The sequence below is a fragment of the Leptinotarsa decemlineata genome, unplaced genomic scaffold, assembly GCF_025532065.1.
Source record: "Leptinotarsa decemlineata unplaced genomic scaffold, Ldec_3_MD MMD2_tig00026354_RagTag_RagTag, whole genome shotgun sequence".
NCBI classification, from domain to species: Eukaryota; Metazoa; Arthropoda; class Insecta; order Coleoptera; family Chrysomelidae; genus Leptinotarsa; species Leptinotarsa decemlineata.
In genome coordinates, this window is record NW_027412702.1 from 8,857,756 (window position 1) to 8,874,888 (window position 17,133).

Genomic DNA, 17,133 nt, shown 5'->3' on the forward strand with positions numbered 1-17,133 from the left:
ACTCATATCATTCATCTAAATGGAGGCTTTTTGTTTTCTGCTTCTCAAATATTATTTCATAACCTTAATAAAACAGTTATTGAAGTGAAATGAAATGTTGACACTGTCAAAGGCTTCAAGATGTTGAGCAAAATATGTTCAAATGCAAAAAGCTTTCATTATTGGTACATTGATAACAACGTTTTTATTGCTGTGAAGACGTTTTTAAATTCAATCTCAACCTTGCCTTTAGGTCCCTTGTTCCTTCGAGTCCTTTGTTCAATGATTCGTCAAAGAAATGCTTGTTACGTGTTTTCGCGTCGCCTCTGCCATTATTTCCGCCGTTTCAGTTTAGTTGTTTTTCGAATAGTCGAAACACTGTTTCTCCGAACAATACATTTGTTTTACAATCGTTTCACTGCTTGACGTAGGACGTTTAAATGTTTGCTGATGAATGGCTAATAAATTTACTCTTTAGAAAAATTTGTAGCGAAGTCAGGTGCTAAGGTTATTTGTTCGGAGAGAAAAACAAATTGGACGAAACTACTGTGAACAATCTATTCTATTTACTTAATATGTGAATAAATTACCTTTAGTACTACCAGAGGCGTTTACTTGTTTATATGCAGATGACTCTCCACTTTTGTTTTTCAGCCAATTATGTGTAGATGTTCAGAATAAAACTGATACAGACTCTTCTGCATTACATAGTAGTTAATTATTTTTTATATTGAGAAAATACTCATTTATTAACGCCCAACCTTAGAAATGTAAAATTTGGCGCATCTCAATGATCCGTCTTAAGAACTACTTGAAACTTGTTTTACACCTTGGGGTTAGATGTAAAAAAATGCTTACATTTGGATTTTTTAAATTCTATATTCAAGGGGTCGAAATAGGGGTTGGACCTTCTGATGGGATATTCGTCATTTTTGACTTTGAAAACATGAAACTTGGTACTGATCCTCATTTGCTAAATATAAAACGACACTATAGGGGATTCTCGAACCCCTAATTCAAACCTAGATCTCGTAGTAGGCCTAGACCTCATGGTAGGCTACTCTTGTCATTTACAACATTCAAAACACGAAATTCGGTATAAAGTTTCTTAATCAAACATAAAAGTAAACATATCGATACCGAAGATTGCAAACTTGACTACAAAATGTATTATTTTTCAGGAGAGGCAAAAAACGTTTTGAAAAATTGAGTTGTTGTATAGTTTAGTGTTTATTGTAATTTGATGTTTTTTACTTTTGAGGATTTTGGTATAATTTTACTACAGCTACAGTAGATTCGCGCGGTTTTCTTCTGAGCATGCGTGCATCTTTGGAGTTGTGAAATTAACAAAAATGGAGATTACTTTGAAAATAAATTTATTTCTTGATGATGTTTTGATCATGCTGTAGATTGTTGGTTCTCCACCAGATAGACAACCAGTTTGCAACCTTTACTATCGATATGTAATGTCGGGGTTTGTCAAAAATCAAGCCTTAAGCGGTTGAAAAAGAAGTTAGAACCTCTATTTGCACTTATTTAGATAATTGACGATACTTATATAACGGGTGTTTTATAAATCTACTTCCAAGGGGTGAAAAGGGTCAAGATCCTCTCATGGTTCGAATAAGCTGAAAACGGCTCCAGATCTCGGATGGGCTCGTGACTCTCCGGCTCAGGTTCAGGATCGGCACGGGCTCGAATACACCCCTTATCAAGACCCATTCATAAAAGTATATCTTTACCGTTTACTAGAGCAACAGTTTGCTTACACAAAAAAATAATAATATTCCATCAACTCGAACACAATCTTTTAAGATAATGTTATTTCAGTATTTATTTTTTTGTGTAAATGGAAAGGTGACAGAACTTCCTTTTTGATTGCCGAAGTATGCGCGTCCATGAACCGAAGACTTGAATTATAAAATTCTCTTAAATTCTACATTCCTTTTCGTGAAATGTTAATCTAGAGTAACGAGTTTCGTTGACAATGAGTTTTATACCGTCCCTAAAACATAATGAAGGTCATTCTCAACATACTGGGTGGATGTGTATAAGTTTGGGTCTTTTCAAACTTTTGATTGCAAATTGTAGAAAAGAAATACATAAGAAGCAAGTAGCGACATGTTTGAAGTAAATTTATTGTTGACTTTTCAAAATGTGATAGATGGTCCAGAAATCACAAATAAAAAACTTTGGAATATTCAAGTAAATCAATTCATAATGCATTAAAAAAAATGTATTATTGAAAATAGAGTAATGTCATCAATTATTGTGTAGTTTCTTCACAAACCTATTATAATGAAATTTTAATTGATATATAATATAGGGTGTAACTAAATAAGTGTAAAACATTTAAGGAGGTGATTTCTTATCGAAAAAAAGATAGGATCTTTCATATAAAGACATTTCATTGGAGCATCCCTTAAAAAAAAACTAATCAAGCATAACTTGCTTGAAGAAGCTATTATATAGCGAAACACGTGTCGCGGTTTTTGTAAAACCCTTATAATGAAAATCATAGAATAAACTCTATTGATTAGTTTTCTAAATATGGATTTTCATCAAGTATCGGCCAGTTCTATTCAATTATTGGAGCATCCCTTGTTAAGATACAGCATGTACAGGGGATACATAAAATTTGTATAAGAATTTTTTTCACAAGCACTAAAAAAGTTACAATATTGAAATTAACCTGACGTTTTTTACTACCAAAAAGACACAGCCAGAAATTTATATGGTTTAACCCATCGTTATAAGGGGTGGAAAACGCAACCCCTAAAATGTATTTCCGATAGCCTCTTTCATTCTAAACAAACACGTGTTGCGGTTTTGTAACCTTCCAAAGTAAAAATCAAAATGAATCTTACAAGTGAGTTCTGAAAGGGATCTTCATCAAGTTCAATTCAAAAACGAAGATTGTTTATTGTTACAAAACCTTAAAGCCCCTTTCTATTGATATTTTAATTCTTGAAAGATATGTAATTTAAACAAAATAATAATCCAGCTTTGTAGATCGTTGACGATATTGTTGAGGCTAAAAGTAAGTCGCGCGAAACAGACCATAATGTGAATCGCGTTTCACCCTGTTTTCCGTCATGTCGAACTCGTTATAATTATCCGGCGGGACCCATTAACGTCCTCGCGCGTAAAAAACGAACAAGAAAACTAGATAAAGACAATGCGTCGGCCGAAGAAGATAACAAGAGAAGCACCAGAAGATACGATATATGCCCTGCCAGTTCTCACGACGACATCGAGTTGACTCTTAACAACCGGTCTACACGGTCTTTTATTTCCTTAGTGGCCGTGTTTTTGCCACGTTTGCGCTTCTCGTACCGGAATTCTTACCAATTACCGGTAATTATAGGCGTTTTTTTTCTTACACGGTCTACACATAGAAACGCATTCGGCCGCTTTATCTTTTGCAGAGACAATTCGATTTGGATCGATGTTTAACTCGATTTATTGACTGAGAGGATATATCAAAATAAAGGGACGGTTGTCAGCGAGTTTTTTTAGTGAATCTAGCCGCGTCTTGTTTTTCTTCAACGATTGCTCCCGCTTGGTGCATTGACCAAATTACACGAACATCCGGTCTGTCCGGCCTAGTTACCTGCGTGAATGACAAAGTTATACGAGGGATTGTAACCTTGACTAATTCGGAGTAATACTCTTGTAACCACCTTTAGTTTTTTCACTTTTACGTGGGAATTTTCCAAAGTTCAAAACAGGGTCTTGAGTCATTTTCTGATAGTATGTTCATAGTCTCCGTCGCTTTTCCCTTCACAGCTTTCCGGTCGGTGCATTGACCAAACTACGCGAACATCCTGTCTGTCCGGCCTAGTTACCGGCGGGAATGATAAAGTTATACGAGGGATTGTAACCTTGACTAATTCGAAGTAATACTCTTGTAACCACCTTTAGTTTTTTCACTTTTACGCAGGAATTTTTCAAAGTTCAAAACAATGTCATGAGTCATTTTCTGAAAGCATGTTCACAGTCTTCGTTGCTTTTCCTTTCACAGCTTCCTGGTTGGTGCATTGACCAAACTACGCGAACATCCGGTCTGTCCGGTCTAGTTACCGGCGTGAATGACAAAGTTATACGAGGGGTTGTAACTTTGACTAATTTGGAGTTACACTCATGTAACCACCTTTAGTTTTTTCACTTTTACGCGAGAATTTTTCAATGTTCAAAACAGTGTCTTGAGTCATTTTCTGAGAGCATATTCATAATCTCCGTCGCTTTTCCTTTCACAGCTTCCAGTGTATCAAACCTGGTTCCTCTTAATGTTTGCTTCAGTTTCGGCAACTTAAAAAAGTCACGACGTACTTGATCTGGTAGGTATGGTGGATATTTCAACTGGTCGCTTTCTTTTTTACTCGCTTACGGAGAGTGGCTAGCACCTCAAGATAATATTCTTTATTCACTTTACTAATAATAGAAATCCATGGATATCAAAAAGATAATCATCATGGCCTTGAATTTTGTTTTGAACATTTGATCTTTCTTCAGTCGTAGTGACTGAGAATTCTCGCAGGGCATTGATTACCGCGTAGTTTCTGGGCTTACTGATTCCTTGTCGGTTCCTACAGACTCGGCAACTGGGCGTGGATCATATTCGATATCTTCTTGCCCTTCTGTAAAGATTTTAGAGCGCCCGTATACTGTTGTGGATATCACTAAAAAATTAACGTTGACACGTTGCTGAATTAAAATGACTTACCGTGGCCCACTGAGCAACTGGTTGGAATGTGTAGGGGAAAGCCAGGCGAGTCGGCAGTATGACATTTGACCTCAAGACTTGCACCGTTTGTCACACACAAATCATTCTAGTGAAACTGTTGGTCCAACTAGCTCAACCGGTACACTATCCTCATTTCTAGGCTACAAATATCTCAGCTAATAATAGCTCAGCTTTAACATCTCAATAAATAAAGGCTCAGGACAAACAATTCTCATGGACTGTAGGTATTTCCCTAGTTGATCGCCGTACCTACTCCTGTTTCTTCATATTAGGCACATCATTGACATATTTTTGTATTGAGATTTTTTGAGCTGAAATATTATCAGAGATATCTGTGGTACACACAAGAATTTTTTTTGGACTGAAGGCCTGTTTCAACATAGCTGGGATTGGCTCAGAATAATCTACAGATCTGGTCACTGGACATTGTGCATTTAGAGGCACTTGACCAAATAAGGCAACATAACGGAGACCTAAGGTGCAGACACTGCAACAAAGGAGCAGTTATAGCTTGCCATACTATGACCTGAATAATATGACATAAAGAAACTAGTACAGAAAGTACAATATTTGAATGGGTATCATGAAAAGATGGGAGAAAAACTAGAAACGTCCCAGACGATGCAATTTTTTTGCAGTCTTGGAAAATGTTTTCTACGAAATATCACGAAAGGTTATATTTTAAGGAGTGACTAATTTTTTAGAAAGGAAAGTTTTTGAGCATGACAGAGTTCCAAGTAAGTGAAATTTTTACCTTTCATTTAGTATATTGTGTAAAGATCCTGTGAATAATATCTGATTCAATACCTTTACGAATGCTTGGAATACAAATCGAGTAGAGAAAAGTGTTTTCTATATAATTCAGTGTTCATATAAAAGTATCTGTTTCGAAAGAATTTTTCTTTCGTGTAATTCAATGTTTATATGATAATAGCTGTTTCAGGAAGGCTTTTTCTTCCAATTTTTGTCTGAAAGTTACTTCTTTGCATGATCTCCACATCTGTGTAGAAAGTAACTTCTTTTAAAATTGATTACTTCCTTCCTTTCTTTGGAAGATTTCCACATTTTTCTGTACCAATATGGAGTAGTAGAAAGCCAAAAACTTTATTTTCCATTGCTTCTGCCGTTTTGTCAAAATATTAGTTTTGTTAAAATAAATCAGGTCTGATACGATTCTGGGATTTTAATCCGCAAAATTTCGCTTCCAAACGAAACAAAAGGGGGAAGTTTTTTCTACAGTGTGACCCATTTAAGATGGAAGCACCCTTATAAAACTTACTTTTTTTAACCGATTGGAATGATTTTTTTTTGTTAGGTAGATATTCAAAAAGTCTATTAGGACACCAATTATCATGAATAAATCTCAATTTCCAGGGCCAACTAATCTTATTTTTCAAGGTCAAAAATCTAAAAAAATTACTAGCGATTTTTTTAGAAAAACTCTGACTACACCACTGGATTTGTTACATTTTCAAATGGGTAACATGTAAATTACGTTGAAATGCGTCAATCAATAAAAAAGTTATAAAGGAATGAAATTGGAAAAATATGCCGTTTAATCAACCCACCAATTCATGTTCAGGAATTTTATGAAAATTCTGTATACTCCACTGGATTCAGGATGTCTTGAAATATTACTGATCACAGTTTCATCGAAATCTGTTCGGTAATAAAAAAGTTATAAAGGAATAAAATTTGAAAAATATGTTGTTCAATGGAATTTTAGCAACGTTCTTACTACACCACTGGATTAGGGGTAATATTCAACAAAATATTATTTATTCAAATAAAAATCATGAAACGTTTATGGGAGAATCAATTTCCTTTCATAATGTATGTCGAACCATATCAATCAATCAGTTTATCACAACAAACTTTAGTGTCAATAATTTCAAATGAATCTACAAAAAACTAACTGTAAGTACATTTTTCTAATTGCTACAAACTAGCGGAAAACAATCTTTTATTCACAATCAATGTAAAAATAGAAACCAAGAAGATACCGAATTGAAAAATAAATGAGTGCAATTCATATTCTGGTGGCCTCCACCAAACTTCCATCCAATTCAATGCATTTATCATATCGCTTACGAATATTTTTTAAAGTATTCCTCAATTGTTGTGGAGTAATTGCATCGCAAGCTTGCTGAATTCTGGTGCACAGTTCCACTCGATTCCTTGGTCGTGATTTGTAAACCTTTTGTGTAACATAACCCCAAAGGAAAAAATCGAGTGAAGTAAGGTCAGGCGATCTTGGTGGCCATCCAATTAATGTACTCCCCCTTCCTATCCAACGAATAGGGTAATTTTGATTCAGCCAACTCTTCACAATTCCCGCATTATGTATGGAACAACCATCTAACTGAAAATATAAATTCCTTGTTTCTGCAAGGGAAAGTTCATCTATTGCGTCCGAAAATTCATTCCTTGTTTCTGCAAGGGAAAGTTCATCTATTGCGTCCGAAAATTCATTCCTTAAAAATTGTAGGAAAATTGCGCCATTCATGTTGCCGTCGAAAAAGAATGGTCCAATTATCCGTTCATTCAGTATTCCACACCAAACGTTCACTTTTTCTGAATACTGCCTTTTACAGTTTATCACCCAGTTAGGATTTTCAGTGGCCCAATAGCGAATATTTTGTGATGAAACCACTCCATTTGTTGTGAAACTAGCTTCATCACTAAATAAAATTTTCTTTAAAAATTGCCTGTCATTAAGATACTCGCCCTGGGCCCATAAGCAGAATTCCAATCGTTTTTCTTGATCACCTAGTTCCAGAGTATGTAAAAACTTTGGTTTAAATGGCCTCAATTTATTTTTCTTCAGACATCGCCTAACATTCTCCCTAGGTAAGTTTAAATCTAAGCTGGCATCCCTCAAACTACTATTTGGATTATTTCTGAAGTAATCTAATATAGTCTGGTTATTTTTGTTCCTTCTTCGTATATTGTTCTTTAAAATATATGTGGTTACTGCTCCAGTCCGATTGGTTTATTTTTTGTACCGTGCTGTTACTTATGGCTGGACGATTTGGGTGTCTTTCATTGAATATTCTAGTTACTTCTCTTTCACTCCGGTAATCATCACCGGAAAGACGTATAATTTCGATTTTTTCTTGAATTGACAATTGAGCCATTATCTGTTTTTATTTTGAAACACAAATTATTCAGTTCACTAATGGTGCGTAACAAAATGAGACTTTAACAAAATGACAATTCATGCGCAAATAATTAGATGAGAAACTGTAAGTCACAGCTAACTTGTTTATTTCATTAATGCATTCTGAATAACAGGCAGTTAAAATTGCAAATCTCTTTTTTTGCTATTCAACAAAAGGAAGAAATCACAGCTGATGTTACCTATTGGAATGATAATAATTATTATCCATTGCATATTTTTTTCGTTATAATTTCTATTGGGAGTACATTAGACTTGTCTTATATTGTTGAAATTGTTTTCATGAAGATTACCCAGGAGTTCTCTCCTGATTGTACTTGTTTATGTATCCACTCCACTTCGACTATTTTTACCATCATGATTTTCAGATGTTATAATTGTACGACATTGCAATAATCACCCCAATAATTTTTTCAATAATCAACAGTGGTGTAGTAAGAACGTTGTTAAAATTTCATTTTACAACATATTTTTCAAATTTCATTCCCTTATTACTTTTTTATTACTGAACAGATTTCGATGAAACTGTGACCAGTGATATTTTAAGACATCCTGAATCCAGTGGTGTATTCAGAATTTTCATAAAATTCCTGAACATGAATTGGTGGGTTGATTAAACGGCATATTTTTCAAATTTCATTCCTTTATAACTTTTTTATTGATTGACGCATTTCAACGTAATTTACATGTTACCCATTTGAAAATGTCACAAATCCAGTGGTGTAGTCAGAGTTTTTCTAAAAAAATCGCTAGTAATTTTTTTAGATTTTTGACCTTTGAAAATAAGATTAGTTGGCCCTGGAAATTGAGATTTATTCATGATATTTGGTGTCCTAATAGACTTTTTGAATATCTACCTAACAAAAAAAAAACATTCCAATCGGTTGAAAAATGTAAGTTTTATAAGGGTGCTTCCATCTTAAATGGGTCACACTGTATATAAAAACTAAAATTATCTTTTACAATGCATCTCCTGGAAGAGATGCAAGACTTCAGCATTGGTGATGTTTCACAGTGTTATCTGGGGATGGTCAAAACTGGAATATGTATCATTCAATGCAAAATATTGCATATTACTATCATGTTTACAGGCAAAACAGTTCCGGGAAAACTAAAATAAGACCGATAATTGAAGGTTATTTGGAAATGTATATAAATACAGCGTAGAGCAAGCACTATTTTTGTGCAACATTAATTATTATTTTTGCGCTCTGATCGCTTTTCACGGAAAATTAATAAATGATTTCGAATGCATCTGTTCGTTTTACCGAATTCTGATAACCAGTCTCTAAAGTATTTGTTGTTTGAATGATTAATGGTAGAAACCTATTAAAAAGTGACTCACGCGGTTTTCTCCATAAAAGAAGTACTACTCCTTCGCACGCTGCGAACACCTGCGGACGGTGTGTCAATTGAAAAAATTAGATGAATTGAAAGACAAAAGAAATACGCAGTAAGTTGCGGTTGCGGAATCATTGTGCAAGACATCGTCAAGCGATCTTTTGTTTTTCTTCTTGGGAATTTACTGCCTGGAATCGAGGAAGGAAATCGGAAATGTTGTTGGATGATAAATTGTTTCAGAGAGCTTTGGCCGAAGGAGAAAGGGTGTATGAGAGAATTTACTGTTTATAATGTCAGTGAACTCATTTCATTTGTTGTATTACATCTTATACATTTTGCCAGTACGCGCTGGAAGTTGAATAAAAAATGCCTCAAGGGTCGACACTTGGACCTTCATTAAACTGCATTTATACATGAATTCTACCTTCTGTGCTTAGATATTGTGAGATTCGCCATACAAACATATCTCTTATTTGATCAAAATAATGTAAACCAGAACAACACATTTTGGCATCGGAATCGAATAAATTCAAACTATATCAAGGCAAAATCGTTATTCTAGTTTGGTATATTTTCAAATATTCAATTATTTCATTGATAATTTGACTGTTCAACACAAAGTTTGAAGCATACCTCACACAGAAAAATGAATAAACGCGTAATATATACAGAAATGTGAAACTTTTTTTAGTTTGAAGGTGATTGACAATGTTTCATGATGAATTTCACTAGTTCGGACTTCCATTGTCTAATATATAAAATGATTTGAAATCCCTGAAACGACTAAAAAAGGAGAATTAAAAATGAATAGCAATTATATTAAGCAAAATAACCTGAAATGAAAGAATAGTGAAATAAAATACAAGTAGAAATAGAAAGATTTAACAAAAATAAAAAATATAAAGAAATAAAAATGCAAATAAAAAGTCAAGAGATTCCAAGACACGTTATTTCACGACATTTCGATTGTTAGTATCTACAATCGTCTTCAGTCATCACCCCAAATGAAATTCAAACTTTACTTATTCCAATGAAATTTTAAAAAACCTGATATCTATTTTGACGTAGGTACATATAAAATATTTGAATTGAAAGGGTTACATATTTTTTTTTCTTTCAGTAGAAAGCCAAAAACTTTCTTTCCCATATAAAATATGTTCCGAAAAGTAAAATACAAAACAAAAGTGAATAAGTGAATGATTATTTCTCAGTAGATTATCATTTCAAAATTCTTCAATACTATCAAAACTTTTTTGAATTCAATATCGTTCAATGGAGACACCTCTGAACCTCTACCTGACGGACGCATAATTTCAAATTGTTGAATCTATTTAACGAAATTGCTGAAATTCAATTTGGCCTGTATGCAAATCTAGTTTCCTAACTGTGAATATCGTAGGTGCATTTCGCATACACTTTGAAAAATGTAGATACATGATCAATTTGATTAATTAATCACACAGCGCTTTTCTGGTACTTACTTCGACTAGTAGGCCTTTTTTGAAAACTTTTTACTAATTTGGGAGTGAAATCAAGCAGAATATGTATTTACTAATTTTTCTAAACTGCTAATACAACGTACAAATTAGAAATAAGGTACTACTAGATATACCTTTGTTTGAATTTTCTATATACCAATTGGCGAAAAAACAATTTTTCGAATTATTGTCAATGGATTTGTCTGTCTGTTAAAATCTGTTTTTCAATTAACCAACTGTCGCCCCCCCCCCTACGAACGACAACTCTCAAAAGTCGAAACTTGTGCGAGCTAAGGAATAACGAGGTCTTACCTTTTAACGTATGATTCCTAACACGACCAAACATCAGCCATTCTTGAAAGTATAGTTTAATTTGGGAAGGTATTGATGACTGTAACACTCTAAAATATTAATATTTCCTCAATATTTGAATTGAAGGGATTATAATTTTTTTATTTTCTTTCCCAAAAATTCCTCAATATCTTATTTCGGAGAATTTATTTTTGCAATTTGAAATGATGCATCATATATTGGTGCCTTGTTTCAATCAACAAAATTATAGTTATACATTCCTTCATTACATCTCGAGCTTTTCAACGATTTTCATGAATTGAAATAAGTAAATTTTTTGTCAAAAAAATCATTATTCCTGTTCACCCTCAACAGTTCAATTTTTTTTTTATTTTAGGGAAGATGGGCAAACGTTTGGGACTTACCTGATGATTGACGAATTGAGCAAGGAAGATTTCGGAACGTATGTGTGCACTATCAGTAAACCTGGAAATACGATAGAGAGATTCGTTTCTGTCATAGAAAAAGGTAAGTGTTTTCAACTAACAAATGAATTATATAGTTGAAATAGTATCTAAGTAAATAAGTATCTAGTGTTTCAAACTCATAGTTTGCATAGTTTATACATATCTATCGATCTATCAATTTTAATTGATTAGGTTCCAAGTGAAGGAATGTATTCTACCTTCTTCTGCAGTGCACTAAAAGAGTTCAACTGATTCGTTTTTTTCATGAATGATCTTTAATGTCTGATGGCAAAAGTGAAAATTTGCCAAACACAGAACACCTAGTTGAGTCCGAGGCGGGGCAGGCAAAAAGTATATGCTCTGCTGTTTTGTCATTCATACATCCGAACAGAGATGACACACTATCTTCCGACAGCCCAAATATCTTCATAAGGTGTTTCAGCCGACAGTTACCTATAAGTAGGTCTGTTGGACAACGTTAATCCTATCATCTGGAAATCTGGAGAACAATTCTTTAGTGGCATATGTCAAACGATGTAGAAATGCCTTGGAATGACGAATTGTCTTAGATTTCGTCAGAACCAGTGATTGTTCGACAAAATCTAAAGCGATGTTAGTGACAGATTTTGGTGTGGTGAAATACTTTGAGCGCTCCTCGCTTGCAAGTCAATGTGAACAGGAATACAGAGACAAATTATTAAATCTTCCTACTGAGGAGAGTTTTTTTTGGCAAGTCAACATCAAATTAGAGCTGCTCAGTAAAATCCAAATGCTACCAGAGCTATCCGAAAATATTTTCATTGATTTATGCAGTAGCATAGATTTCCGTCTAGGTATGCGACTGTATACACGTGCACCAAATCCTGAAAGCGTTTTTGGTTCAGTTCTGAGCCAACAACTATATAATTAATACATATACAATACACGTGAGGCACTGTTTGGAACCTTTGGTGTAGTAATGAATGTTACTGGATTTTTTCCCAACACCAAACCGTTATTTTAACACCTCGACATGTGTTTCGATCACCAAGAGATTATTTTCAAGAGGAAGATCAAACCAGTTTGAAAAAACTCCAGTAATATTCACATATCGACAGATAAAAATATATTCTGGGACTCGGTGAACCATTTTCTCAGTTTTCATTGTTTTCAATCACACTCAACTAGCTGTTTTTTCTTATTTTCGCCCATTTTGGAATTTCAGTGGACGAAGTGGAGTACTTGAACCCTAATCCCGTTCCTGTCGTCAAAATGATCCTGATCATGTCAGCCGTGCTGTTTTCCGGTTTGGCTTTGATAGTCCTATACCTCAATTTCGGCCTGAAGGTACAGGTCAGGATGAAGGATGCCTTCAGTCCTCTCGAAGAGAACGATGGAAAGGACAAAGACGCCATGATTGTTTTCGCCCCGCAAGATTCCGACGTCGCTCTGGGGGTGCTTCTCCCCACCCTGCAAGACCGGTTCAATTACAAGTGCGTTTCGAAGGAGTTGACCACCAGCGTCAGTATGTGTGAGTATAAAAATGTGTACTTCAAAAAATGTAGTTTTAAAAGAAGTTAATGAGGCGGAGATGCTTACTTTATACAATCATATTGATTCTCCTGAAATGTTCTTTGCTCGCATTGTGTGTCACAGAGAAGAATGAGAAAAAGACATATGAAATACTAAATTTTCTGACATTTTCTAGCTTCAAAATTCTGAGTTTTTGAAAATAAATTCGATCGTGAAATTTGGTCCTCAACTGGTTGAGCTAAACATCTAATTGGACTAATCCACCAAAAGTGCCACTATCTATCTCAAAAATTATTCAGATGAATCTTCAACCTTCTCTGAGCGATTTATTCACAAAAATAATTACCAGTCTGAAAGATAGAATTGGGAACCCTGACCTAAAATAAATCTAAAGAAATAACTTTTTCCATATCAGAATAAATATTCTAAAAAAAAGTTTGAGCTCATCATGTCCACATATGGCCCAGGATTATTTTTCGTATTTTGGAAATTATGTAGATTTGAATGTGCGCTGGGTTATTTGCAACCACAGAAAGGAAGTCAAAAGATAAACAGATGAACTCTCCTCCGACAATCCACAATTCGACTTCAATTTAAGAGCCACCGGCGTACAGCTGTTTCAGTCTATTGGGCTCCGTTAGTACCAGGCAGGCGGTTTTCGACTCAAGACAAATTGTGGAGAATCAGGATGAGCACTTCATCAAATTACAAGCGATACCATAAGTGGAAACACCTTGTAAAGTAAAACCCAAGTTTGCTAATCCAATTAAATTTGAGTCTATGTGAAGTTGTTTTTTCTAGCGTTCATTTGTTGGGTATTCTCCAATGGTCGACGTTTTGCCATCATCTCAGATGGCATTATCATTATAGAGGGTGTCAATTTGTAAACTTCCCACACTCTTAATATCTGCCTTCTAGTAAACAATATGAGGAATCGAAAAAACAGATCGATTTAATTGTCAAGGGAGACACTTTCATGCACTATTCGTAGCATTCGTGATTCAAACCTCTAGGAGGGGTAGATGTTCCCTTAGAATGTTTAATGGGAAGGGCTGTCAAGTGGCACATCTTTTTGATTGGCTTTCAATTCTGCTTCCAATGGTACCCTGACATATTATTTTTTGATGAGCATTTTCCGAAAAATAGCATTTTAAAGTTACACATGTAATTATTAGTAAGCCTGGTTTGCCAGAACTGGTAAGAATAGTGAGTGGTACCGTTCCAACCCTTTATTAGGGTAACATTAGCCATTACCTCTAATTAATTTACATCAAAAAGTAGTCCAATAGTAAAAGGTAGATGGTAGTAAAGTTGTGTTTAGTAAATGCTGAATTTTTAATTCTCATCACAGAAATTGTACAGATAGCCGCCCTTTTTTGCTACTTCTGCTGTAAAAATTTTCTCTTTTCAGGCAAAAAATTGGTTCACAAATTTGAACGACGTGGTAGTACTTTAATAAGTGTATAAAAGTGTAAAAGTGGTTCACATTATTCAAGACAGAATTGAAATGATTATAATTTATGGAGAAATTGGAAAGTGCGCACGGAGGAGGGCATGTCTTTTGAATGAAAGACATCCAAATTGTAAGAGCTCCACGAGGATGATTATGATAGAAGAATAGAGTTTTGTGAAATCATATCTCATCGAGTCAATACCATCCCTAATCTTCTGTTGAACATATGTTTCAGTAATGAGTGTTCATTTTTTCTGAATGGCAATGTTAATAGACAAAATTGTTGCTATTGGAATGACGAAAACTCACATATTTTTCGGGAAGGGAATACACAACACCCACAAAAGTTAATGTTTGGGCTGGTATTCTTGGAAATGTCATTATTGGCCCATTATTTCTGAAAGAAAACTAGACTGGCAATCTGCACCTTGAAATGCTTGAAGAGACTATCGATCCTCTTATAACTCACGAGCTATAAACTCAAATTGATGCAGAAGGTATTGAACTTCTGCAGGAGGATCTGTTACATTTTCAGCAGGACGGTGCTCCCCCTTGACAATGAAAATGACCTGTTTTTTTGATTCCTCATATTGTTTACTGGAAGGTAAATATAAAGGGAGGGAAGTTTCAAAATTGACACCCTGTATATACATTAATAATAATTTTTACTTTCGGAGTTTCATCATTCATTTCAATGACAATACAGCTGAATTTTATGAAGTGAAAAAAAAAACAGTTAACCTTAAAACAGTTTGCAGTTAGTAAAATAGAATACAACCTTGACAATTCAATAACAATGAAATAAGTTTTGAACAAATACCACTTTCTGGTCAACATTGTTTCAAAATAACAATGGACAATGATTCAATTTAGTTTTGTAATTTCTCTGAATTGAAATAACCGCAGAATCGACGATGAAACAGCAAAATAACCAGAATGAGATTGCAATCTTAGAATAGATCCTCTTACACTTGGATTTATAGCAACAACAAAATAAAATTAAAAACTATTGTACGAAGACAATATCTGCACTTCTGTTATCATTGAAAACGTTCAACTATCAGAAATAATAAACTGAATCTTGGCAATCAAAAAACAAACCATTCTCACATGTTTTCGTTATCAGAATGAATCACTTCCAGGTAGAGAGTGTGTTAATCAAAATAAATTCTTCAACAAATGTTTCCTAATAACGGTGGTCGAAAATAACTTTTGGTAAATAATTTTGTGAAACCCGATTTCTTGATAATTTTTCAAAATATGAGTTTCAAATTAATCGTTGATAAACAGTTGATTCTAATTATAAACAAAGTATTTCAAGTTCACAACTTAGAATTTAGAAGCTGACAAAATGTTATTCGAACATTCTAATACTTTGAATTGAAAATAGAGGGTACTTACCATTGCCAAAAAGTAAAAAAAAAATTAAAATATTTTTATCGGCGATTAAAATATTCAGCGATAGTACCACAAATGTTTTGAAGTTTTGTCAGACAAAATAAGACAAAAATATAAATATTCATTTTTTGTTATATGAACAAATATTTTTTTTGTAAACGTCATTGACTACTTTGGTCATTAGCCTCGTGTTCTGGGTAGGCAATGTTAATAACAATTAACGACTGTTAGAAGTTCAGCCTTGTAACGTTGCCAACATTGCAGAATCATCCCAACTTCGACTAGATGAATTTTCTCCAGAAAAATGTCTGGTTGAGTTGGGAATTAGGTTAGGTTAGGTCCAAAGTGAGTGGGTCTATTCGACCCTCCACCGCAACCCGCAAGGGTTTATTGTGGCTCACACCTATTCTCACTCGGCCAAACAAACCCAGCTTCTTAACGAAGCCGATTAGTTTATATGGTGAGTGGTATTTCAGGTCAGATAGTAAGAGTATGGCTCTGCCGAACTCTAAAGGCCTAATTCGGTCCCCAACGGGGCAGGCACAAAGTATGTGCTCTGTTAATGAGGTAGTCGGATAGACAAGTTGCAAGATTCCCACCTTGATACCCACGACAACCTTCCCATATGAGGGTTTTTGTACGTCAGCTACATCTGACGATACCTTAGATTCAGCCGTGCAGGGCTTTTTCGCCTCTGGTTTTGGTGAGACCTCACTTGAGCGCAAACGTTTGCTAACCTGCTCATGGGGGGTTAGTTCCCCCACCTGAGACAGATTCTGCGTACGCCGGAGCTCTCGCTCCTGAACGAAATTTACAGGGAGGTCAATTGGAGTCGTAAACTCGACATACATCTCCTCTGTAGACTCGCTCCTGAACTAAATTTACAGTGTGGTGCGTTGGAGTCGTAAACTCGACATCCATCTCCTCTGTAGACTCGCTCCTGAACTAAATTTACAGGTAGGTCCGTTGGAATCGGAAACTCGACATACATCTCCTCTGTGGACTCGCTCCTGAACTAAATTTACAGTGAGGTGCGTTGGAGTCGTAAACTCGACATCCATCTCCTTTGTAGACTCGCTCCTGGATTAAATATTACAGAAAGATCAGTTGGAGTCGTAAACTCGACATCCATCTCCTCTGTAGAATCACTTCTGATCTAAGTTTACAGGGAGGTCAGTTGGAGTTGTAAGCACGACATCCATCTCATCCATAGTCTTAGCGTCAGAAAGAATTTTTTAAGTTTACTCTGCCCATGAAGGTCCCACGAGTAGCTAGGAAAAGGTCAATCA

The 17,133-nt window shown here is 35.0% G+C and overlaps 1 protein-coding gene across 1 annotated transcript in view; it reads left to right on the forward strand.

The window, feature by feature from the left end:
• The window catches only part of LOC111511307 (interleukin-1 receptor accessory protein-like 1), a 131,762-nt gene that overhangs the window by 112,764 nt on the left and 1,865 nt on the right, over nucleotides 1-17,133 (forward strand). Inside the window, exons 5-6 of the mRNA XM_074184392.1 lie at nucleotides 11,412-11,542; nucleotides 12,686-12,991. Of these exons, the coding sequence (XP_074040493.1) occupies nucleotides 11,412-11,542; nucleotides 12,686-12,991 (437 nt within the window). The remainder of the gene's footprint in view (nucleotides 1-11,411; nucleotides 11,543-12,685; nucleotides 12,992-17,133) is intronic.